This window comes from Caenorhabditis remanei, chromosome V (genome assembly GCF_010183535.1).
Source record: "Caenorhabditis remanei strain PX506 chromosome V, whole genome shotgun sequence".
NCBI classification, from domain to species: domain Eukaryota; kingdom Metazoa; phylum Nematoda; class Chromadorea; order Rhabditida; family Rhabditidae; genus Caenorhabditis; species Caenorhabditis remanei.
The window spans coordinates 909,812-934,900 of NC_071332.1; the positions used below are offsets into that span (position 1 = coordinate 909,812).

The 25,089-nt window shown below is 40.0% G+C and overlaps 6 protein-coding genes across 6 annotated transcripts; 2 read left to right on the top strand and 4 right to left on the bottom strand.

The window, feature by feature from the left end:
• Nucleotides 1–951: 951 nt before the first annotated feature.
• On the top strand, nt 952–1,562 carry GCK72_016546 (uncharacterized protein; the record flags this gene model as incomplete). The annotated part of the gene is made up of 2 exons (XM_003100375.2): nt 952–1,222; nt 1,276–1,562. 2 exons carry the CDS (start codon nt 952–954, stop codon nt 1,560–1,562), a joined length of 558 nt encoding a protein of 185 aa, XP_003100423.2.
• A 727-nt stretch (nt 1,563–2,289) lies between these two features.
• Nucleotides 2,290–3,755, bottom strand: GCK72_016547 (uncharacterized protein; the record flags this gene model as incomplete). The annotated part of the gene is made up of 4 exons (XM_003100348.2): nt 2,290–2,479; nt 3,331–3,454; nt 3,500–3,617; nt 3,663–3,755. The coding sequence occupies 4 exons, from the start codon at nt 3,753–3,755 to the stop codon at nt 2,290–2,292; spliced, it is 525 nt and encodes a 174-aa protein (XP_003100396.1).
• A 1,455-nt stretch (nt 3,756–5,210) lies between these two features.
• GCK72_016548 (uncharacterized protein) lies at nt 5,211–7,122 on the bottom strand (the record flags this gene model as incomplete). The annotated part of the gene is made up of 4 exons (XM_003100405.2): nt 5,211–5,687; nt 5,733–5,965; nt 6,304–6,415; nt 6,973–7,122. 4 exons carry the CDS (start codon nt 7,120–7,122, stop codon nt 5,211–5,213), a joined length of 972 nt encoding a protein of 323 aa, XP_003100453.2.
• Nucleotides 7,123–8,346: 1,224 nt separating this feature from the next.
• On the bottom strand, nt 8,347–9,547 carry GCK72_016549 (uncharacterized protein; the record flags this gene model as incomplete). Its single annotated transcript, XM_003100396.2, has 3 exons — nt 8,347–8,475; nt 9,353–9,453; nt 9,502–9,547. 3 exons carry the CDS (start codon nt 9,545–9,547, stop codon nt 8,347–8,349), a joined length of 276 nt encoding a protein of 91 aa, XP_003100444.2.
• Nucleotides 9,548–15,886: 6,339 nt separating this feature from the next.
• GCK72_016550 (uncharacterized protein) lies at nt 15,887–18,925 on the bottom strand (the record flags this gene model as incomplete). The annotated part of the gene is made up of 5 exons (XM_053731556.1): nt 15,887–16,090; nt 16,853–17,561; nt 17,816–17,994; nt 18,692–18,792; nt 18,838–18,925. The coding sequence occupies 5 exons, from the start codon at nt 18,923–18,925 to the stop codon at nt 15,887–15,889; spliced, it is 1,281 nt and encodes a 426-aa protein (XP_053580469.1).
• A 3,563-nt stretch (nt 18,926–22,488) lies between these two features.
• On the top strand, nt 22,489–24,550 carry GCK72_016551 (uncharacterized protein; the record flags this gene model as incomplete). The annotated part of the gene is made up of 3 exons (XM_003100365.2): nt 22,489–22,508; nt 23,308–23,909; nt 24,315–24,550. 3 exons carry the CDS (start codon nt 22,489–22,491, stop codon nt 24,548–24,550), a joined length of 858 nt encoding a protein of 285 aa, XP_003100413.2.
• Nucleotides 24,551–25,089: the final 539 nt, after the last annotated feature.

A 25,089-nucleotide genomic window follows, 5' to 3' on the forward strand; every position in this document is an offset into this window, starting at 1 on the left:
GTTAGGCTGTTTGAATTTCAAGCCTTGAAAAGGTTAAAATCCTAAGCCTAAAGGCCCAATATTAAAAGCCTAAAGCTTGAAGTTCCATAACCAGATCTTCCAGTAACGGTTCATTGCTTAAAGTTTAACTAAGGAAAGTCATAGAACCACCTATATCATTGGAAAGCTGAAAAAACGCTGATTCTAAATATATATATTCAGTTTTTGCCCTCGAGGCCTGGTATTTGATAAAAAGAAGTCAAAGTTTGGACTACTGGCAAGTCATTACCTTCAGGGGGTTACAGGACTGGCTGTCATCAGGGTAAAGGTCTCCAAGTTTGAACGTTTTAGGCTCGAGACTAAAGAGTCAAGACTGAAGTCATCAGGGTTTAGAGTCAAAGCGTAAAATTTTTGGTTGTGAGATGAATAGTGAAAATCAAAGGTTGAAAATTCAAGGTTACATGATCACGGGATAAGAACCCAGAGGCATAAGGGCTATGCCTTAAAATTCAAGTTATTTTAAACGGTAAAGGGCGGAGCCAAATGAAATATGGACTAATGTGTTATTAGTTGTCTGGGTACCCACTATACATAACACCATTTCATAAAAACTGGTTCGACTTTTTTCTGTACATTGTCATGCTCGAGTTTCACAGTGAATGTGTTACGAGTCCCAAGATCCAGGGCCAAAGGTAACACCTCAAGAGAGTGTCTCAAAAAGGTCCGAGGCTTTTGGTCCGAGATCCGAAGGTTAAAACCCCGATTTTCTCCAACAGATCATAAATCACAACTAATCAAAAACCGACGTGGTAGATCATCAAACTACAGTACCCAAGTACCCATCCACCCCTCCCCCACTACCACTGCTCATAAAACCACTCATAAACTATTTCATTACCATTTCATTACCCACCTCCACTCAACATATATAAGCACTCACTTCCCCCCTCAAGATAGTACTTTTTACCTGAAATGGTTCGTCCTCTACTCCTCATTTCAGTTCTACTTGTCGTCATTCTTCTGACCCTCGACGTCACTGCCACCGAGATCGGCAAGTGCAACCTGTGGCAAGGAAAGTGTCCGCCGGGATGGAAGACGTTCGCCCGTGCCCCAGGAAAACGTATCTGTCTCCGCATCTTCCATCAGAATGCCACGTACCTGGAGGCTCAGAATATTTGTCGGAAGCAGTATAACTCAAGGGTTCATGGAGTTGAGAATGTGGAGGAGCAGTTATGGTTGAAGAGTGAGCATTGATGGACTGACCGTAGCCTTAATATTGAAAATTGAAAATTGCAGTGAAATCCAAGAAACTCATCACGGAGAACCCTGGATACATGTGGCTGGGAGCTCGTCGTAAGGCACACTGCTTCAAGACTCCAGCTCAAATGGCAAACGAGGAAGGGTGTAGAGAAAATAATCTGAGATTCCAATGGGATGATCAGATTACTACTAACAACTTCATGTTCACTCAGTGGGATCAGTCAATCGATGCGCCAGATAGTTTGGAGAGCAACGGGGCGCCAGAGGATTGTGTGGTGATGAATGTGCATGAGAATGGAGGGTTCATTGATGATAAGGAGTGAGTTGGGGCGGTTATTAAAGATGTTGGATTTGGGAGGAAAGGGGAAGTTCGCTCTACCGGACAGGCAGTGGTTGTCGCGCTTTGCCGAATCCCAATTAGTTCGTTTACTATTGAGTCGCTACGCAGCCAATTGGTGTCAAGCGTCTTAGGACGAGAGAGCGTGCGAAAAGAGGAGCGCGTCTCGCTTCTCTGCGTCTCTCCCCGTCCTTCCCTCTTGCGCGCGCAAACCGCCCTAACTTTGACGCTGTGTATCTCAAAACTGGGCGGAGCTATCAAAAAATTGTCAACTACAAAAATGTAGAGCTATTCTTGAGCTATCCAGTGGTATTATATGTTTTTTGATATTATTAGTTTTTAACATTGAAATATAGGGTCAAAGTTGACAAATTTTTTCAAAAAATTTGTAAGTCAGCGTCATTGGAGAGTAAATCGCGGCATGGCCGGAAGTGTGCACAGGAAGAGCGCTCTACAGACAAAATTTAGGGCACTATCGATATCACTCAATCCTTTTATTTTTAGCTGCACCCTCCCACAAGCTGGATTCCTCTGCGGCATGACTGCCTAATAAGTTTTACTGTGTTAAAATTCAATCAATAAAGTTTTTATTCATATTTTACAAAAAACAGGAAAGAAAGAAATAAAATAACTATCCGACCAACTAGCGGGGAATGAGCAAAAAATCTTAATCTTCTTAAAACCCGAAAAACCTCAAAAACTTTTAAGCAATTCTAAGACAAAAAGTCATCTGAACATTCTAAAATCTTGATATCATTATTCTCGGCGCACACCGATTCGCGACGAATCGATGGGGATGGGCGGTGCGAAGTGAGCAAGTGGATTTGCATTTTTCCGACGAACACCTCCTTGGACTCCTCGGCGATCTCGGGACTGATGTGTTGTTGGATCTCGACGGCGGCTCTGCAAAATGGGAAAGTTGAGATACGGATATGAGGAAGCTAGCCTTGAAAACGTTGATTACATTCAAAAAATTTCAAAAAATATTTATATGTCTGGAAAGCTGAACTCTCAAAGATTCTGAATCTGTCTTCAAAATTTTTCTAGCATCAAAATTAACCGAGATACAGGAGATTTTAAACTTGAACTCACTTTCAGAAATCGAGAAAATCTAGAATTTATGAGGATTCCAAATAAAGTTTTCAAGCTTCATCCGACGTGAAAATGAGAGAGCGGAGACACGAAAATTTCACCATTTCTGCAAAATGCTCCAAGCAAAAACTGATGAATCTCAGTTCTTTCATTAAAATTCTCACAAATTAAGCTTTCCAGTCATGTACTTTTCAAATAAAAAATTTTATGCTATGGTTGGTGGCCGAGGAAAATAATCCGGCCACTAATTTTTCTACAAACTTGTCAAATTTCGGCCCGGTTTCAAGACAAGTAACCTATTTTTTGATCAAATTATTTGAATCAAAAAAATTTTTCATTAAAAATCCAATTTCTGGATGCATAACTAGAATTTGATTGAATTCTGAAGTATAGTCGAAAATTCGACATTTTCGGACAACAATTCAAAAAAAAATCAAAAAAATTTCAAATATTCGTTCAAAATCTAGTTTTAAAAACGTTCCATAATATTAAATCCCGGATCGAGAAAAAATCCGGTTTTGGGCCGGACAACAAATTAACAAACAGTGGCCTAACTTTCCTTTTAGGTCACCACCAGACCATACTACAACAAACAATTGATACGAATCTTATCAAGTATCATTCCATTCCACACGTAGCCTCCTATTCCAAATCAAACTCACTTCATGCCAATCAAGCGATCAAGTGCCTCAAACTTGATGGCTGTTGAATCGATAGCCGCATACTGCTCATCGACGAAAACCTTGACACCAGTCACATGGAATGCAGATCCCTCTTCTCCATCCACTAGAAACTTGTTTTTTTTGATTTCCATGACAAAAATTAACTTACCAACGTCCACATCCATTAAAATACTACCATCAGTGGCGGGGGCGGAGGTACTAGCGTCTGGTGACGTCACACGGCCACGGACCAACATTGTCTCGCCGGAAATTGTGTCAAGGACTCCCTAATACTATTTTTGTGAAATTTCATAAAAACTTGTGTAACTCACATCAAATTTGGTGCGTCTCTCGTCAAAAATCAGGCGAGCCGTTCCCTGCTCGCGGACGTCGTACACGATTCCAGTGCGGCGTTGGCGTGGCATTCTTTAGACCAGAGAACTCGTCGAAAAGCCGCTGGCAATAAGAGAAAAAGAACGAATGACACAATGTTTGGTCGATAGGAGGGAGAGAGAAAGGGATAGTTTTTGAAGAGACGGAGAATAAGAGAGAGAGAAGAAAAGACAAGACACGGGGTCGGCGCATGTGATGACGATTCCGAACTTATCATCACGCCATTGCACTTGATCTAGCTGAAACATTTCTCAAAAAAAAAACGAGAGAGAAAAGTCACATGGCAGTTTTATTAGTTTTATTAGGTTCAAAGCACACTAAACTAAAATCACAAATTGATCAATGAAACAGTGGTGGTGCCTCGCCGGAGCCCGCTTCAGAGTCGCCACGATTCGGACATTGACAGTACTGAAAAAAAAAGAAACAAATTATACATAATTTGAGAATTAAAGATTATTTTGTAACACACGGGAAAACATGCTTGCGTAAACGTAAACATTTATGTCATGTGACGCTTGTTTTCTAGGTCTCAGCAGGAGAAAGGGGGGAGGGGGTTTCCCAAAATATATGTACACTTTCAGATCAAAATAGAGGTGTTCTGAAAGGCGGCCGAGGAAAAATTGGGAAGTTAGGTCACGCCGTAAATTGACACCAAGGGGTCCAAGAAAGGTTTTGTAGACCATGAGCTACTGTAGCTTGTGACCGAAAAAGGTGCGGCGAGACAAAAATATTCCGATACTGACCAAAGACGGAACACGATAATATTTTCTCCTTTTTTCCCGGAATTTCGACGGTTCAAAGCTCGAATTCGATGAAGTTCTGGAGTTTTCTGATTTGAAGTTCGATTTTTAAGGATTTCATGGTACACACCGGCGAATTTTATCTTTATATTTGCGAAATGGGGAAAGTTAGGTTATGGGAGTTTTGACGAGTTACGGTGTAAATCGACACCAAGAGCGGGGGACCATGAGGTACTGTAAATGGTGACCAATAAGAAACATCGAGACTAAAATGTTCCGATACTGACCAAAGACGCCACAAACTTTAGTACGATTTCCCGGAATTTCCTGGTTTCCAAATGTTTTGAAATTCACATGGTTTAGTAGATTTAACCTTTATCTTCATTTTTGTAGTTGACAATTTTTTGATAGCTAACATAGCTTTTGAGATACAGGTCTTCAAAGATAGCTGTCTGGAGTCTAGGAGAGACGCAGAGAAGACAGACACTCTAGCTCTTCTGCGCTCTCTTTCTCTCTCTCTTCCACTCAAACGGCCTTTTGGAAAGCGCCTACCTTCTCGAAAACCTGAAGAGCTATCAAAAAGTTGTCAACTGCAAAAATAATGGTCTAGGTTTAATCTCTGTTTTTGTAGTTGAGAACTTTTTGAATCTCTCTGCTCAAGCCGCTTATTTTTAAAGGCTCATAACTCAAAAGCATGAAATGCTACAAAAAAGTTTTCAATTAGAAAAATCTAGTCCTAGATTTCATCTACCTAACCATAGTAATTTCAGAGCTGAAAATTGATATTTTGAGTAAACTCACCGCAGCATCATCTCCATGCTGTCCTTGGGCTCCTGGTGGCCCGATCGGTCCTCCGACTCCCTCGATTCCTCTCAACCCACTCATCCCCTCGTATCCTCGAATTCCTTCCTTCCCTGGCAACCCGGGCTTTCCCTTCTTCCCCGGCTGTCCCTCATTTCCAGGTTGCCCCATGGCTCCTTTGACTCCTTGTCTCGGAATATAAGTGACTCCATCCACTCCATTCACTCCTCTCTCCCCAACCGTTCCATCTGGTCCAGGTTGTCCGGGCGATCCAATATCCCCGGGGAACCCTGGGTTCCCGTTGATTCCAGGTCTCCCTGGGCGTCCACGCGGTCCACGGAGCCCACGCTTGCCACGTGGACCCTCCGGGCCAGAGTCACCAGGTGGTCCACGTGGACAAGTGAATGGCGCCTTGGAGGGTTTCTGAAATTAAATTTTTGACACCAGTATCATAAAAGTTAGACGTACCGCCGGAGGACTCGGGTAGGCATCGAATCCATCATACCCATCGACTCCATCAATTCCATCATCCCCATCGATTCCCTGGTCACCAAGGGGGCCTGGGGGTCCAGGAGGACACGTTTGAGAGGTGAAGCACGCACATTTCGGGTGGAAGCTAGGCATCATTGGTTCAGGGATTATTTCATCGGGGAATTCGCCGGAACCGTCGTTGGCAAAGTCGGATACGGTTACTTGGGCTTCTGGAAGATAAAGGGGGTACTGTAGTTGGGAAGACCTGACTAGGTGAAATCTTGCAGTCAGTTTGGAGCTATGGGACGTGACCTCCGCTGACAAGGAAATGACCTTACCGATGTACCACGCTGCCGATATTGTTCACGCGTCGGTAAGGTGACTTGTCAGTGGTCCAAACTCTGATCTCGTTTTTTTCAAATACCAGACATAGCGGACAAATACTGAATGTATATTTGGAATAAGAGTTTTCTCAGCATTCCAATGATATAGGTCACGTCCCGTAACTCCAAACTGACTCCATTTCCCTCTTTAGTGAGTCGCTACTCAGCCAATCCCGCCAACTCACGATATCCAGAATAATCCGTCTCTTGCTGCATGATGTTTCTCCTTATCCTGTCGATTTGTCCGATGTCTTTTGTGAAAATTTGCATGTCAGACCAGGCGAGACTGGTGTCGTACTGAAAATGTTTTTCTGATGAAAGTGAATATGTCTGGATAGCTGAAGACATAAGGATTCTGAATCTGTTTTCAAATTTGGTCTAACATCAAAATCAACCAAGATACACCAGTTTTCAGATTGAACTCATTTTCAGTAGGGAATGCTCGGACTAAAACGATTGTAAGTCAGACAAATTTTATGTTACAAAAATTCTGAAAACAGATTCAGAATCCTTGGAACTTCCAGAATCCAGTATTTGACCGTTTTTTTCCAAAAATTATGTGACCGGCGGCTTACTCAATGTAAAGTCATGAACTTTCAAAACCTGTCAAAAGCTTAATCGGACTATGACACGGTTTTTTAAAAATGTACTTATCAGACCAGGCAAAGCTGGTGTCGTACTGAAAATGCTTTTCTCATAAAAACGGGTATATCTGGATAGCTGAATACGTAAGGATTCTGAATCAGTTTTTGAATTCGATCTAGCGTCAAAATGGACGGAGTTGCACCCTTTTTTGTAACGAGGAGAGATTTGAATCCCCACAAAATCTCAAAAACGTCTTCTGATTTCTGTACCTTTAACCTCGTCATTTCCACTTCAAGCTCTCCAAAAAGTGAAGTGACATCTTGAAGAATAAAAGCAATCGCAGAGATGGAAATCAAGAATGTGATGCACGACGCCGTCAGCGAGCCGATCAGAATTTGTCCAGAAGACATGCCCGACATCTAGAAAAAATGTATGTAGGTGAATAGTAAAAGTAAGCGAATAAAAGTGGTAATGTGGAGTAGAGTAAATCCGGCGCCGCGACTTTATACGGAACGAGGGAAGAGACCCAAATTTGCTAATGCAGGACGTGGTTTTATATGGAAAAGGAATCTAAAAGCGAAAGGCGGATACTCTCTCTTCATAAAATGTCTCAATTCGGTTTGTCATCGCACTTGTTTTATGGATAAAACAAAGGAGATAACGAAAAAATCGGACTGTCGTAAAAGGAGAGGAAAAAGATAAACATTTCGGGACTAACGGTCGGGTGTATTTACATTTTATTGACCGTGAAGAAGAACAAGATATCCGGATAATTTGGATCAGGTGGTTTCACTTGATCACACCTAGAGATAGTGTTGGAGAGAGATAGTGAATTTGAGTTTAAAGTGTTTCCAGACCCAACTGTCAGCCAATGAGCAGTTTTGCGTGATTTTTGAAAACGAAATGTGCTAGAGCAGGGTCGAAAGTATATATGTGCAAAGTTTCAGCCAATTCCGAACCCTGATATAAAAAAGGATCCTTTGTTAAAAGGCATGAAACAGTACAATTCATAGTCCCATTTATTCGAATTCTATATTTTCTAATAGCTCTAATCTAGACCTTTATTTTTGTAGTTGACAATTTTGGATAGCTATTCTAAATATCGAGATATAAGCGCTCAAAACTACCCAAAGGAAGAGGGAAGACGCAGAGAAACGAGAGCGTCTGTCTTCTCTGCGTCTCCACTTGACTACAGGTACCTGTCTTTGAAGACGTGTATCTCAAAATCTGGAAGAGCTACAAAAAAGTGGTCAACTACAAAAATGAAGATCAAGACTTGCTCTACAAATTTATGTTAAACAAAACATAGTGTGATTTTATATGAGATAGTTGCAATATGTTAAGGCCAACAAAAAATCCACAAACAACATCACGACTTTATTGTTATTTTTTGACAAGTGTATAACATTTTTATTCCAGACGTGTCGCCATATACCGAACTCAAAAAGTGATGTGAAACAAGACTGATTTTACAAAAATGAAGACAACTCCAACACTTTTTTCGCAGAGAGTCTATAAGATCTAATTGTGGTGTGTGTGTGAGAAAGAGAAAAAGAAGAGAGGAATAAATTGGAAGCGGAGAATCAGTGTCAAGAATCAGATAGTCAAATAAATTACTATGATGAGATGGGTGAACGAAGAAGTTAGAATGGCGATGCTGAGCAGACTCCGGCGCACTCGGCGATCATGCAGGCACGGATCAGTCTCAAGGTGGCCATCGCTTCACGCTCTCCGGCTTCTCCTGGCATGTGTCCGAGCTCGTGGGTGGCAGCCTGCAAATTGGGAAACTCTAAGCGTGGTTAGGAGATACGGAGCTGTTTGGACAATATCCGTAGTTACAATGTGGCCAGTGGTACCAATGCAGCCGTGCTCTATTGACAAGCATGGTACATTTTTTTGCGTCACTGTGAATATTTAAACTTATGTGCAAACTATACCGGCTATAGGAATTCTAATGTTCACCATGACGTAAATAATGTACTCTTCTTGTCAATAGAGCGCAGCTGCATTGGTAGCCCTGGCCTCATCGTGCCTAGGTAACTCAACACTGTGAGTGCACTAGAGCGCGGTTTCTTCACAAAATAGTAGATTATATGTATGTTTTCAGAGTTTGGAACGGATTTACTAGATCAACCAGAATTTCGTAAATTTTGCTTAAAATTGAGGTCACCGTTAAGCCGCAGCTCTTCGTCTACCATTAGTAGGTCCGTGGCGGCCATTATTCTTATACTATGGATTTTTTTGTTCAGAATGCAAATTTAGAAACTTCAATTAACATTATCTTATAGAAAATGTAAAGCTGATTCCAAATATGTAACTCGTTTTTGCTTTTGATGTCTAGACGCTGAGATATGTAAGCTCGAAGATTAGCAGCTCGCACACTTCTGGTTTACCACAAAAAAATTTGCAGGTCTGGGAAGTTCCAGACTGCAGATAAACATCATGTTATAGCAAATTTTATGCTGATTTCAAAAATATATTTCATATTTGCTAACGATGTCTAGACGCTGAGATATGTACACTCCAAGTTTAGCAAAGCATGACTTCTTTGAACAAACTTCAAACCGTTATATCTTGATTTCTAGAAATCGCACAGAAATTCTATTCATATATTCAGAATCTGCATTAAATTTCCAATCTTTAACATACCGCTGCGATGGAATACCAACAGTCCTTCTTGCAGCAAACGCATGGAATCTGAGCGCGCTCGTCGAGGGCGCATGAAGTGGGCGGTTGTGGGGCGGCGTTTACTAAAAAAGACTTATTTTATATTATTATCTGAACTTTGGTACCCTTACCAATATCTGAGACGGCAACGATGACAAGAAGAAGAGCGGCGATCATTGTTTTTTGCATGTTTTGACTGTGTGACAAAGCGGACGTGCCGAGCGCTCGTGGGGTACCTGAAGTGAGATATATTTTAGGAAAGAAAAAATGGAATTTGAAGAGGTTAACGGGAATAAGGACTCAATCAAACTTGAGATGAAAATAGGATGAGAAGATGATAATGGGCGGAGTCTGGAGAGGGGGGGCGACATTTTCAAATATAACGATTCCAATTAGATCTGTTTGGGAGGTGGGGAGAATGAGCAAGAATCTGTGTGCTTCTGCAGCAGAAGTAGATGAAGATGACGTGAAGGAGAATCTAGGTCACAAGGGAGAAGAGTTCGTACAATTCCGGTCAGGGGAGTCAACTAGGTGGAGTGAAAGTTGAGAATAACAGACTTTATATCTGAATTTGGTTTTGACAAAAAAAGTGAGCTTTTATTCCCAAGAAAAATAAATTCGAAGTTTCAATTTTGGGTCGCCGCCGTTTTATTCGTTTTTTTTTACTTGGGCTTATATAAATTTCTGAATTGATTTTATATGCCTGTAAAGCTTAAGTGATGAGGATTCAAATCTGTTTTTAAAAATTGTCTAGCACCAAAATCTGCTGAGTTTCGAAGCTTATAAGGTTGAATCCAAATTTCGAGATAGCTCCAGGCACATACGCTGAATTTCTAAGTTCCTGTAAAACTTAAGTGATGAGATTGTTAGCTGTAAAAACTGCCAGAAACCATCAAGATACATTTACCAACGTTTAAATAAAAATAAAAATTGTTAAAATTGGCTCAAAATAGTTCAAACTATTCAGAGTTGGGTCTGGTAACTGAATTTATTGAAAAGTTTTTTATATACCTATAAAATTTAAATTCTTAAGATTCTGAATACGTTTATCAAAAGTTGCCTACGACCAATATAAACTGAGATGCTCCAACTTGAAACTGCGTATCTCCGCTATGTTAAAAAACTTTGAAAACGGATTCAGAATCCTCACTACTAGGGAAGGCCTTGTGGTTATTGAAAAGCTGAGAAAACGCTGATTCCAAATATATATTCAGTTTTTATCTTTGAGGCCTGGTGTTCGAGAAAAACAAGGTTAAAGTTTGCACGGCTGACAAATCATAACCCGACGCGTGCAGCATGGTACGTCGGTATGACTTGTCAGCGGTCCAAAATTTGACCTCATTTTTCTCCAATACCAGGCCTCGAGGGCAAAAATTAAATATACATTTGGAATCAGCGTTTTCTCAGCTTTTCAATGATATAAGTCACCAATACTAACTGATTTTTATACCTTATGTACGAACAGCTGATACCTTATTCACAATAACAAAATGAATGAATATTCACCTGCCTCTCCTTTCCTTTTAAACAAAAAAAAACGGAAGAGAATTCTGAGAACTGAGAACCCTGACGAAACGAAACTTGTGTAATTAGCGTGAAATGGAACTAATGAGTGCACACATAACGTCTGGTTTTTTTCAACAGAAAACTAAGAATGACGAGACGAAAGGGAGAGGAATAACAAAAGTGATTCAGATTTCGTCAGACAAATCTGATCTTGGCACGCTTTCCAACATATTTTTTTCGTTTTTTTGTTGAATATTTAGGATTAGTTTGAAGACCAAAGGAATAATGAAAAGTGAAGAAGATAATTGGTTTCAAAAAAAGGGTTAATGGATTCTCGGAAAGAGAGTAAACTAGGGGAATGAACTGGTGGGATGGTGAACGTTTGGACTCCTGGAATAATGAGGAAGGGATTTGAATAAAATGGTTGAATATGTATTTTTAGCGATTCCTGCAACTGATCGGAGGAAATTATTCCCAGCAAATGAACGCACTGGCGCTGTGAATGACATGAGTCGGAGCAGGAACTCGGAGCATTAGGGGCGGAGCTTAGGATGGTGTGGCTGAGAAAAAAAAGAGAGGGATAAAACTTCGCGAAAAAAAAAAGGATTTAAAATCATAATCTCAGTTTTTCAGTGAAAAATATGAGTCAAATTTGAAAGTGTGTCACGGCGTTAAAATTGAAATAGTCAATTTGAATGTATATTGGTTGTGTAGATAAAGGCAAGAGCTTTATTTTTGTAGTTGACAACTTTTTGATAGCTCTTCAAGGTTTCGAGATACGAGCCTTTAAAGTTGAGCGGCTGAAACTGGTGGAGACACAGAGAAGCGAGGGTGTCTGGCTTCTCTGCGTCTCACCCTTTCTCACTCCCTTTCTATCCGCTTTTTCAGTGTATATCTCGAGAATATGAAAAGCTATCAAACAGTTATTAACTACAAAAATGCAGCTGAAAGTGAGAGTTACTTATATCACTAACACTAGACTTAAGAGCTAAAAATATTCAAAGTTTCATATCTCAAAACTGAGCAGACCTATCAAAAAGTTGTCAACTACAAATAATAAGCTTAAAACCTGTTCTATCACATATTAAAAAATTAGAAGCATACGACAAATCTGGAAGCAATTACACCATCTCAAATGTAGCTGTTCTTCTAGATGTCTTCAAAACAGCCTGTGCCTAAACGCTCATATCTCGAAAGCTTGAAGAGCTATCAAAAAGTTGTCAACTACAAAAATAAAGTTCTACATTTGATCTACAGAAATATATAAAATTTGTACCTTTACGGACCTCGTGACGGAATCTCAAATTTGCCTACTAAAACTTTGAACCCAAAAAGCAAAAAGTAGTCTCATAGTCATAGTTTTAGTATCTTCTCATTAAATTTTCTATCTGGAAAACATAGAATATACGAAAACATGACTATACACCCACATCATCGCTCTAACATCTTCTTGCAAAGGAGAGCCCACATAAAGAAAAGAAAAACAAAAGAAACATTTTGTCTCAGAAGAGAATTCGATTATGCATTCGATTATGGAGAAGCTCCAGATTTCATATTCATTCACCCAGAAGCCGTAAAAAATAAAAAGTATTGCAAGAAGGTACTGGGCCACGAAAACATACACATTTATAAAGATGAGTCTCTCTGAAAAATAAAAAAGAGGAAAAAACTTCAAGGGTGGCCTCCTTTACTTTACTTTTTTTGGAAAATTCATTGTAGGGCGTATGACGTGTTTTGGGAGCCACCCAACCCAGAATGCTCCCCAAAATGAGGGACTTCATCAGATTGAGATTGAAGAGAAGAAGAAGTGACATCAATCTCCCCGCCCCTCGAAGCCACGCCCCCTTTTTTCTCGTTTCTCCAAAACGTCTGGCGTTGACAGATTCAATCTAAATATACATCAAATTTTTATTTCAGCTGTGCTTCCAGATAGAAAAAGAAACGTCAACTATTTCAGCGACGCCTACATGTGGGGTGTGGAAGTTGCTGGAAAGGGAAATGAGATGCAAATGAGATTCTGAATATCTTTAGGGTAGAACATCAGAAATCTTTCTGGAATTTTGCTGGAAATTGCAGCGAATAGCACAACCTCACTTGGGAAGGCCTCCAGGTGACCGTGGAGTGATGGGATGTGACCTATATCATTGGAGAGCTGATAAAACGCTGATTCCAAATATATATTCAGGTTTTCCCCTAGAGTCCTGGTATTCTAGAAAAACGAGGTCAAAGTTTGAACAAGCAAAAATTGCAATTTAAGTTGCGATTTTCAAATCTTAACAACTTTCTGAAAACATAACCGAATTCATGAATTTTTGGATATTCAGATATTCGGACACACCGACAGACAGATAAACTCAAAATTTGTGTTTTTGGTGCATCCTTAGACTCCAAAATTTTTCAAACTAAAAAAGATTTCTGCGTTGATTTTAAATCCACCTAACTCACTGAAAACTTTAAAAAGTCTTGAGGTATTAATATAATTGTTAAGGTCTTGACTTGGTAAACTACGTTTTAAGGTACTTGGGGCCGTAGGGCTCAAGCCTCGGCCCTAAATAGGTTATGATTTAGAACTTAGACCTTATTTTTCTTGGATAACTGACCTCTAGGGCAAGAACTGAATATATATTTGGAATCAACGTTTTCTCAGCTTTCCAATGGTATATGTCACGTCACATAACTCCAAACTGACTCCATGACCTGGTAAACAGTCTGATCGGTATACTCACAACCTTTTTTGTTTTTTTTTTTGTAACAAGTGACACATTGTTTTCAAGTATAAGTTATAAAACAGTGGTAAAATAGCAGATATTGCAAGAAAATCTCATTCTGATTCATTCGGTTGCAAAGCCAAGCAAACAAAAAAGTCTCCGATTGTTAATCATGCGAATAATGTGTGTGCCCGAATAAACAAAAAGTAAGACGGGGGTACTTTCATTACGTCTTCTTCTTCGTACTTTCATGTTTTCTCTTCAAATCAAATCAAGGATATTCACGCTCATTACCATGAAGTTTCGAGAAAAAGAGAGTACGAAAATAGATGACGTGAAAAGAAAAACGAGGCAGGAAATGACAGGGGGTACGGTCGGAAATGTGATTCTAAGGAAAACGGAGAATCAGAAGACGTCGCTGAGAGAAGTTGTGAGAAACGTTGAGATGCCCTGAGGGTATTCACTTTGTCACTTTGTCTCAAAAGTTGAGTTGATAAGGTTAGGAAATGAATGAGAATGAGAAGAAGAACTTATTTTTTCTTTAGAAAGACTCTTAGAATTTATCACACATCTGATTTCTGAAACTTTACTTTCAGTGTATTTCTACGTGATCTCCTGGTAGCACAGTCAATCGAATTTGTGATATTCGTGTAGATCAAGTCTAGATCTTCATTTCTATAGTTGACAACTTTTTGATAGCTCTGCAGGCTTTTGAGATACGCGCTTTCAAACATTGGCATAGAGAAGAGGAGAGGGAGAGAGCGCAGTGAAGCGAGAGTGCCTGCTTTCTGTGTCTCTTGTTTTGGTGCCCGATGTTCATAACGTTATATCTCTAAGCCTAGTATAGTTATCAAAAACTTGTCAACTAATGAAATGTGTGAAATTTTGTGCTCTACATTTTTGTAGTTGACAACTTTCTGATAGCTCATCACCCTTTCGAGATATGCGCCTTTAAACATTGGCATAGAGAAAAGCAGAGGGAAAGGGCGCAGTGAAGCGAGAGTGTCTGCTTTCTGTGTCTCGCCCTTTCACCTCTCATATTCAAAGGCTTACATCTCAAAAGCGTGAAGAGCTATAAAAAAGTTGTCAACTACAAAAATAAAGCTCTAGGTTTGTTCTATAACATACTAAAAACCTGACAAGTTGCGGTTATAAATATCGACGAGGCGAAGGGTCAAAAAACGATAGAATTTACTGAAAACTACACCTGTCGAAGTAGCATCTGTTCGAAGTTTCTTCAAACTTTTGATAGTGTTTTTCTTTTCTTTGGTTTATATAAATCTTTTAGGTATTATATACTGTTGTTTTCTGCTTCAAGACAAGCCGAGATCAAATCGTGAAGTGAAATCAGCTCTGGGGATAAACAGTTCTCTGTAATGACCTGTGGTAATTTTCCCAATTGTTATGACCACCCGTTACTTTTAAACAACTTTTGAGTTTGAAGAATCTCCCAGGTGTCTGCATGAAGGTACAGAGACGCAGAGAAGTCAGACACTCTAGCTTCTCTGCGCTCTCTCCCTCTCCTCTTTTCTATATAATTACAACCTCTCATCTTCAACGGTGCATATCTCGAAAGCGTGAAAAGCTATCAAAAAGTTGTCAACTACAAAAATATAGAGCTTTACTTTTTCTATACAACCATTATAATGTGATTAACGAAATCCAACAATTCTTCTCAGAATGCACTACCAAAGAAGCCCTCTGTATTTGGTATGATGCTACTACCCAAGAATAGATAAAAAGTACAAAAATCTCATGACGATTTCAGAGATTTCAGAAATTCCGTAAGAGCTTGTTGTGAGTTTTCTGGATCTGGATTTTTCTGGAACGCCCTTTCGCGAAGAAGACCCCCCATGTCTGATCTCACAGTTATTTTTAATTTATGTTTATTTATTTTTCAGTTATTTTTGGAAATTTTCAGAGGAAAAACAAGTTGAACTTTGGATATATAAAGACACAATCAATCAGCCAATAATACAGACAAGGGGGAGGGAATTGATACTTTTTTAGATGTCAGGGAAGGAGGGAAGGAGGGAAAAAAGAGATACATGAGGGGGAACGTTATGTTGAAAATAAAATGAAGTAATAAAAGCACATTCGTCACCAAAAAAGGAGAAAAGAGAAAAAAAAACATAAAAACATGAACACACAGAAGTGACCTCCCTAGAGAGGCGAATCTCGCTCAATCAAATCTCGGTCGGTTCCTTGAATTCAATTTTGAGTAAGTGTCTGTTTTTCAGTTTTTTTTCAAAAGAGATTTTCAAAAGATAAACGGGGATGATAGTAGAAAACGAAAACAGAGTTAAACGTTCTTGCCGAGCTTATCGAAGATAAGTCGTCGAAGAACGTCGCATTCCTTGGTCAGACGTTCCGCCTCGTCACGGAGATAGGCGTTTCGTTGGCTGAGCGTCTCTTTGGCGCTGACTGAGAGCACACGGCTTTCACGGAGCTTTTGACGGTATCGGAGAGCGGCCGCACGGTTTTGTTGCTTTTTTCGTTCGGCGATCTGGAATTGGGGATTTGGGATGAGATAAAAGGTAGGGGTCGGGGGGATGGAGGGCGCAGATCAGGACAAATGCAGACACTACGAGCGGTATGGCTGCGTAGCGACTCAATAGGCGGATACTGACTAAGGAAGGTCATGGAGTTAGTTTGAAGTTATGGAACGTAGCCTATATCATTGGAAAGTTGATAAAACGCTGATTCCAAATATATATTCAGTTTGTGCCATTGAGATCTGGTATTCGAAAAAATCGATGTCAATGTTTGGACCACTCTCTAAGGGTACCACGCTGCCGATAGTTTTAACACGTCGGTAAGGTAATGACTTCCAAAATTTAACCTTATTTTTCTCGAATACTAGACATCAAGGGCAAAAACTGAATATATATTTGGAATCAGCGTTTTCTCAGCTTTCTAATGATACAGGTCAGGTCCTATATCTCTACACGGACTCCATGACCTTCCGTAGTGAGTCTGATAGCAAGAACGATCAGGAAAGTGCGATTGAGCTCTGAATCTTTGTGTCACAGTCCATGAAAATCCGAAGTCTTGACGTTTGTGTGTTGGCTGCGTAGCGACTGAATAGTGGGATACGTAGGCTTAACTCACGCTCTTAACTTTTGCGTGACACACCAACGCTACTGTGCGGGAGAGCGCATTTACTGGATTCTGACATTTTAAAAACGGAGCCTTACACCTACATCACTTTTCCCCTAACTGAACTTCTCACATATTCATAGACTACAAACCCCCGCAACACTCTTACCTCCTCATCCGACAAATTGACAAGTGAAACCGGCGCGGCACGGGCTCGTTTCGGGGCTATCAAACTATCATCTGATGACTTTCTCTTGATTGAAACTGGAGCAGATTCCTCGACTCTTTCGACGATAACCTTATATTCTTGACCATCATCACCACGGATGACAAGTGTCTGTCCGGGCTGCACGAAGACGTCACGGAGAGATGACGACGTGGATGATGATGATTTCCGACTGACAGATGAGATATCAGAAGACGTGGATGGCGATGGAACGGTGACTTCCCCTTCATCAACGGACATTTCTTGTCGGACTTGGGCGATGAGCGAGTCGAGGAAGGGAATCTCAGAATCTTCGAATGTGGGGAATGGTGACGTGGATGCTGCAGAGTTGGGTGAGTAGACGACACCTGCTGGGGAGTATTCGGAATGTTCGGAATGGAAGAGGGATGGCGATGCGTTATCATAGAATGGCTGATTGATTGGTGAAGTGGAGTATTGATGATGATGATGTGGGTTGAAGAGACAATCCTCTTTAGACAACGACGTCGGAGAGTTCGACAAAATACTGCACGGCGGCAACATCCGAGGTCTCGCAGTGTCCATGATCATGCTGCTGGTGGAGTTGGTCTCCGAGTAAATAGGACCCGGAGCCGTCGATGGAACTAGACCCGATTGAAATTGACATTCCGTTTGGCATGGAGGAAGAGGAACGCTGAAAATTTTTTGATTTGTGTTATGCCGTCCTTGTCCTTTTTCTAGATTCTATTACCTAAAGATTCTCAACCAGTAAATTCCAAATGTTCTGGACATCTTTTTTCCTATTTTAGTATATTCTAGGATTCCCGTGAAGGACTAAGCGAACACTTTTCAGCGCCTTTTATACCCTCCAGGAGGCGTATCATGGCCGACAATGTGTGATCTAAATATGATATAGTTCATAACATGAACTGTGCGCCTTCCTTATACATTACGGCACTCACCATTTCACATTGGTCGGCTCCGAGAAGACAGCATTGGCATGAGCAAAGAGTAGCGGTGGCGGTGGTGGCTTGGGCCCACTTAAAAACACACTTGCTGTCGGGGACAAGCGCGGTGCAGTTACGATTAACCGGCGTGTTGCCACAGCGAACTCTCGACTCGATTTCCTGGAACAATTTTAGATTTTTTGGTGGTGTTTTTTTGGATAGGGGGATCGAAACACTTATAACTTTTTCTGGATAATTTTTTTATATGAATAGCTAGTGCAAGTCAAGATCTTCATTTTTGTAGTTGACAGTTTTTTGATAGCTATTTTGGTTTTTGAGATATGCGCCTTTAAAAACAGGTGCAAAAAAAGACCCGGAGAAGTTAGGATCCTCCAGGTACCAACCTTTAAAGGCGCATATCTCGAAAGCTTTAATAGTTATAAAAAGTTGTCAATTACTAAAATGTAGGGCTATACTTTTTCTATGCTTTGAAAAATTTTGGGATATATTTTCTTTCTAACTAAGGGTGTAGACGCAGAGAAACCAGAGTGTCTGACTACTCTGCGCCCTTTCTCTCTCACTCACTTTCACCATCCGAACTTTAAAGACGCAAATCTCAAAACCTAGAGTAGCTATCAAAAAGCTGTCAATTACAAAAATAAAGAGCTAGATTTCTTCTATTGGCTCACAAAATTTGGGTACAAACATTTCTTATTTAAGATCGTAGCACACTGTCAAAGTTACCCAGCAAAATTCAAAGTAAAAGTTGTTTAGAGTACTGTAACTTCCTTCAAATTTGAAGTTTTTCAAAGATTAATAGTTTAATTTGCAACTCTTTATTCAACTTTTTTGTTTAGATCCATCCCTCCAAACTTACGGTGGCCGAGGCGGCGCAAGTGGCGGTTTGGTCGTGAGCCGGGTCAGCGACGAAGAATTCGGCCGGCCAAACTCCCCACTCGTTTACGGTAGCATTGCATTCTGAAACCCCAGCTATAATTTTACTGCTCTCCACACTAAACTAACCTTCGAACGGAGGTATGAACGGCGGCGGGGGTGGTGCGTTTTCAGCGGACGGCATGTCGACGGTTGGTTGAGCGGTGAACAAAGACATTTTCTGTAAAAAGGGAGATATTATTTTGATCAAAAAACAACGATTCACATGAAAAACATGTGAATAATAAAACATACCGGTTGAAAAGTGTTTGAAGGAAGTGGGTGGCTTGAGAGCACGGAGAGAGCGACGAGCGTTGGACGTTGAGATAAACCTGTAAATTGAAGAAATAGTTTTTTTGTTATCGAAGCGGAAGTCAAAAGTATTGATGAAAGACAATATAGCGACAGCTGTAAAAGACCATGGGCGCACGTGCAGAAAGTCAAATTTTAAGAGGTGTTCTGATGTCACTCATGAGTCAGATTCCTTTGAAATTATAATGGTTGTATAGAAAAACTCTAGCTCTACATTTTTCAAGTTGACAACTTTTTGATACCTCTGCAGGGCTTCGAAATATGCGCCTTTAAAGTTGAGCGCCGGAAACTGCAAGAGAGGGCGCAGAGAAGCTAGAGTGTCTGACTTCTCTGCACTCTCTCGTGTTTTCAATTTGTCGCGATTTGTAGTCAGGAGAGATTCGACCGGTTTTCAGAGGCATTGTTAGAGAAAAAGGATGTAGAGAGTGCGTGGAGAAGTCAGACGCTCAAGCTTCTCTGCGCGCTCTCTCGCTATCTAAATTCAGTTGGCTAACTTTGAAGGTGAATATCTCGAAATCTAAAAGAGCTATGAAAAAGTTGTTAACTACAAAAATGAAGATCAAAACTTTGGCTTTTGAATCAGTGTAAAAATTTTCAAATCGGAAAAATTCTGTTAAAACTACATTGTCTCAAAGTTAAGTAACTCGTAAACACTAAAGATCATACAGTATCTCAAAACTGGAAAAAGTTATAAAAAAGTTGTTAATTGTAAAAATGTAGTCCTAGATTAGTTCTACAAAATGCACTATTTCAAAAATCACCGATCATTATCGATCAGTACATTAGATCACATGATGTTTATCTATAATTATGAGTTTGCTGAAAATCTTTAAACAATCTTCAATACACTCTTAATGTCCAAAATAGCAACGGCTGATGAAAACAATTTGGTCAAAACAGTCAGCCAGACAGTCTTTGACCCTATTTAGCGCACCTAGTAGGACACGTCCACGAAAATTAGCGATAGGAGGGAGGGGGGCACTTGGCAACGTGCCAACAATGTAGGGGAGGTCCAACATGTGACCGAAAAGATTTATGCGCAATATTTCGCAATAGTTAGGACATGGCTAGGTTGGAATGGTATATAAACCGTATTTTCAAATGGAGAAGGGGGAAGGAAACTGCTGATAATCAAAATCAAGATGATATCAAAAATTGAGTAGGAAAAAGAAATAGCAGCAACAATCGTCGACGTTTCGACAAGAGGGGAATGAAGACTTTTGTCTCCTATCGTCTCGGTCTCTCTCTCTCTCTCTGAGATGAGAGAGTGTAGGGAGGGAGGAGACACAGAATCAAATGTGATGCAATAGTTTATTGAGGGGAAAGGGGATGGAAGGGTTGAGCGAGACTGCACCATGACGTTTAAGATTCGGAGAGAAATGATGACCGATTGGGTTAAGATAAGGTTAAGAAGGGAAAGAGATAAGCCATTTTTTATGATGATAATTGTTTCGTGGAAAAAAAGAAAAAGATTCATATTGTTAGAAAAGACAAAACTTGTTTTATTATGTTTTAATCAGTGTACGAAGCAGAAACTAAGCAAAAGAGAAGAGAACATCACTGAGTGATTTATGAAGGTGCGCAAACTGTACTGACAGTTTTATGATCTGATTTGGAGATAGTGATAGAGAGAGAAAGATCAGTTGCATAGAACAGAAAATTCTTTTTTTGGAAAGTCAATGCTACTGATCAACATACAATAAAGGAGAGAAACAAGATGGTCATGTGAACAACACGGGGAGAGGAGACCGATGGACACTCGAGCTGCTAGATATATTTATTGCGGACGGAGGACACACGGGTTTAATGGCGTTTCAATGTACAAAATGTAGTAAAATGTGAGGTGGGGATTGAGAACGCGGGAATGTGCTTTGAGCCATCGATCGTCGAACAGTATGGCAGAACAGTTGCCAGGATAGTTCAATTTGTTTCAATTATTGAAATGTTGTGGATTAAGTCTAGAGCTCCATTTTTGTAGTTGACAACTTTTTGATAGCTCCTCTAGGTTTTGAGATATGCCCCTTCAAACATTGCCTTGAAGAAAAGCAGGGGGAGACGTAGAGAAACGAGAGTGTCTGCTTTCTCTGCTCAAGTCGCTCATATTCAAAGGCTTATATCTCAAAAGCGTGAATAGCTATCAAGTAGTTTTAAACTGCAAAAATATAGCTCTTGATTTGGACTACACAAACAATAAATATCAAAAAATTAAGTCAAAAAGTTTGCCAGTTACATAAAACTTTATACAAAGCATTTTTATTTCCCCAAGTAATCATCTGTACAAGTATTCAACGTGAGTCTTTCTGAAACCTAACAGAGCTATCAATAAGTTCTTCTCTTACGTGTATCTAGACGAAACTGTGAGGCTATGACTGTACTTTAGAGCGTGACAAAACTGTTAACTCCGCTTTGCCCTCTTACGGCTCTGCTGGAAGCATTAGTAATGATTTTCTGATCGTCACGACGTGCCGGACAGTCTCGATATGGAACAAGTTTGAACGGAGCTACAAAAACTACATTAGTTTGAACAAGTAGAAGAAGAAGACGTCAGGAAATTTTTTGTGGGAAGACATGTTCATAGATGGAGTTTTGACCAGGAGATTAGTCGATGTGCAAAATTTTTGCCCATTTGGTTAATCCGCGGCCTCGATAACCTTGTTCGTAACTTAAAAATGACTACAGTAACCGGTGGCCGAGCGCAGTGACATAGGAAAACTTCAGCCATCATTGTCTAGGAAGTTAGAATAACTCCGTTAACAAAATATAGTTTTTCTCTTTTTCCGAGGTTTCTTCAAAATTTTCAAAAAATGTGTTTAGATATTTTGAAGAAAAATTGAAACTCTAGTTTTTGACTATGGAGTTACGTTACTTACCTGGAGAAAACTAGCTTTCACACCTGCCGGTGCAAACACGCTCTATCGCACGCCACGTTTCAATTATTGTTTTTCTTTGTGACTTGGCTTCTATTTGCATTATTTTCTAAGGTTTTTTTAATTAAAAATTAGTTTCATATTTACTTTCTTCATGTCAAACGTTGTAAAAATCTCGAAATGCACTTTAGAACTAATAGTCCGGTTGATTCATGTCTAGACTCAGCTCAAAATTTTATTGGACTCTCACAATTTTTTAAACCTAGAATCAGAAAAAAAAGCTCAAAAGTTCACTCCTCCCATCTAACCCAAACAAACAGAGAGAAAGCAATCTCTGATCAAAATTCTGACAGCGTGTCGATTTGACCTGTCGATCTTCCAAAAGAATCAATGATTCATCTTTTTTATCGCTCGGAACTCATTTTCCACGCCTTGATAACGATCGAACAAAACAAACAAATCTTTTAGGGAAAAAGAAGTGACGAATTGCGAAATTCCACACAACAACTGAATAAAAAGGCGGCGGTTCGGGAAGCAATAGCAGGCAGTTGGCTAGCAAGATATGGACGACACTTATTTTTGGTGAGTTTTTTGACAATTTTTAAATTTTTATGAGAGAATATATATTTCTAGGCAATATTCGAAATAAAAATTCATTTCTGTTAATTTTTGTTGTAATTTTTTGTGATGTACTAATTTTGTGCTGTACATAATGTACATTATGGGGCTATTTACGTTCGGACAAAAACGTTATTTTTCCCTCGATCGAGGATTCATTTACTGGAAAAAACGGCGGAAAACGGGAAAAAAACTGTTTTTTTCCGGAAGTGAATAGCCCCATAATGCACATAATGTATAGCTGGAAAGCTGAAATAATGAGAATTTCAAATTAGTATTTGAAATCGATATACCGTAAAAATGAGCCGAGTTATAACCCTTTCTGCCCCAACCTGAATACTTCACCGAAAGAATGACAACTATCACAAAACGTTGAAAATTAAACGAAATTGAAAAATTGTTCTGTGTCAAAACCTATATCATTCGAAAGCAAAAGTTGAGAAAATTCTGAATTTGTTTTTAAACTGGACCTACCATCCAAATGAACCGAGATACAACACATTTTTGTTAGTAGACTTGACGTTTTGAGCAAAAATACAATTCTATATTGTGATTTTGGTCAATCTCTTGCTCAAAACTTATACTGTTCAATAGCTGAACTTTTCAGAATTCTGAATCTGCTTTCAAATTTTTTATAGAATGAATATGGACAGAGATACGATGCTTCCAAGAGCCTTGCATTTTGGTTCGTGTTGAGCCTAGACAGAATTTGAAAACATATTCAAAATCCTCTACAATTCACCCCCATTTCCTATTTTTCCAGGAGCAAACATGGGCGCCCTGCTGCTGAAAAAGACCGTGTCCGAAACTCCGTCGCCGAGCTCTGCCTCTTCCATCTCAAGAAGGAAGGTACCGTTATGAAAACCACCCATTTCAAATCGGAAAAAGATCTGAAATTCAAAGCGGAAGAGGATATCGATATGGCTCCATACATCATGTATTCGTTGAATAAGAAACGCCGGTGGGAAGCCGAAGACGCCATCGGAATCGAACTTTTGGACAGAACTCAGAAGTTGAATGACGGATGGAAGGTTCTTCTGATTGAGCGAGTCAATTTGAGAAGTTATGTGTGGCCGAACTGGAGTTATGGGTATAGTCCAGAACGATTTTTGGATTATTTTATGATCAAGGATGTTCACGAGTTGAAGAAGGACAACGCTTATGATCATAAGACCTTAGATTCAGTGTACGGACAACGGTATTCTCATTTTCTGAAGAAGAATCGGAAACCGAAGAAGGAGGATGATGGAGAAGAGGAAGGTGGAGACGAGGAGCCACTTGCTGCATACAACTTCTTGAGACCCCCAAAGAACTACGTGACACTTCTCCAGAAGCAGTTCACGAGCGATAATTATGGATGGGAATGTGAGTTGGCACAGGAATGGCATAGGGCCAACGACCATATAACCGGGCCGGAAAAATGTAGATCTCGACGAGCTCTATATCCGTGGTCTACTACGAGGCAAATTCGTTAATGCGGGACGGGAAAAAGTGTGGAAAACACGAAAATGTTCTAAAAAGACATTCTAGCCCGGCCCGCGGCCCACGATTAGCCATCTGGCCCGTAGAAGGTCACATTCATGGAACTCGCTAAGACCTACATTTTGGTAAATTTTTCAGGCTATAATATTGCGTTTAAAGCGAGTTCGCACCTGCTCGTGTCGGCCCGTTTCGGCCCGGTTTTCAAGTATGATAAATTTCATACCGGGCACTGATCCATTCATCCCAATGCCTTCAATCTGATAATACTAATTTTCTGATTGTTTGCAGGGCCCCACGTTGGTTACTGGCGTCGTATCGATCGCCTCAAGGACGACCATCTTGAACTGAGATATGGAGAACTTGAGGATCTTGATGGGAGCGATGTGGATGAGAATGGCGAGGAGGGAGCATCGGATGAGGGCTTCGAGCAGAAGAAGCCGTCGCAATTCTACAATTTGGAGGAGCATTTGGTGGATAAATTTGTGATTGTGAAGACACCGAGAAGACGAAAGAATACGTGTTAGGTTACTGGTCTATTATAGCTTTTTGTTTTAACTTTTGATCTCAAAAATAAATAAATATGAACTTTGTTCATCAGGTGATCCTCGTCATATTACGAGTGTTCCGTGATAAAACGAAAAAGATTGAAACTTTTTTAATGGACTAGAGAAAAGTCATGCGCTTTCTCTTGGGTGATCGTTCTTTGAGGTGATAAAAACTGCAAAAAGAAACTTTTTATTTTAGGGTTTCCCCCGAAGAAGACTGTCATAAAGGGGATGATCAAAATTCAGAAAAGAGAGGGATAAAGGGGTAACTGAAATTTTGAGGGATTCTAGACAAAAATTCTAGACAACAATTGAAACCTGTTTTTGAATCCTCACTACATCAGCTTTCCAAACATACAGCAATTTTTATAAGTTTACAGTCCGTCGGGTGTGATTTGTTCGCTGATGGGTATAACTAACCTTTGAAGTGGGAAAAAAACACTCGAACGTAAGCAAATAACAATAGAAGAAGTTTAGGAGGGTCATACATCTATATTGAATCAAACAGTTTGATTTTT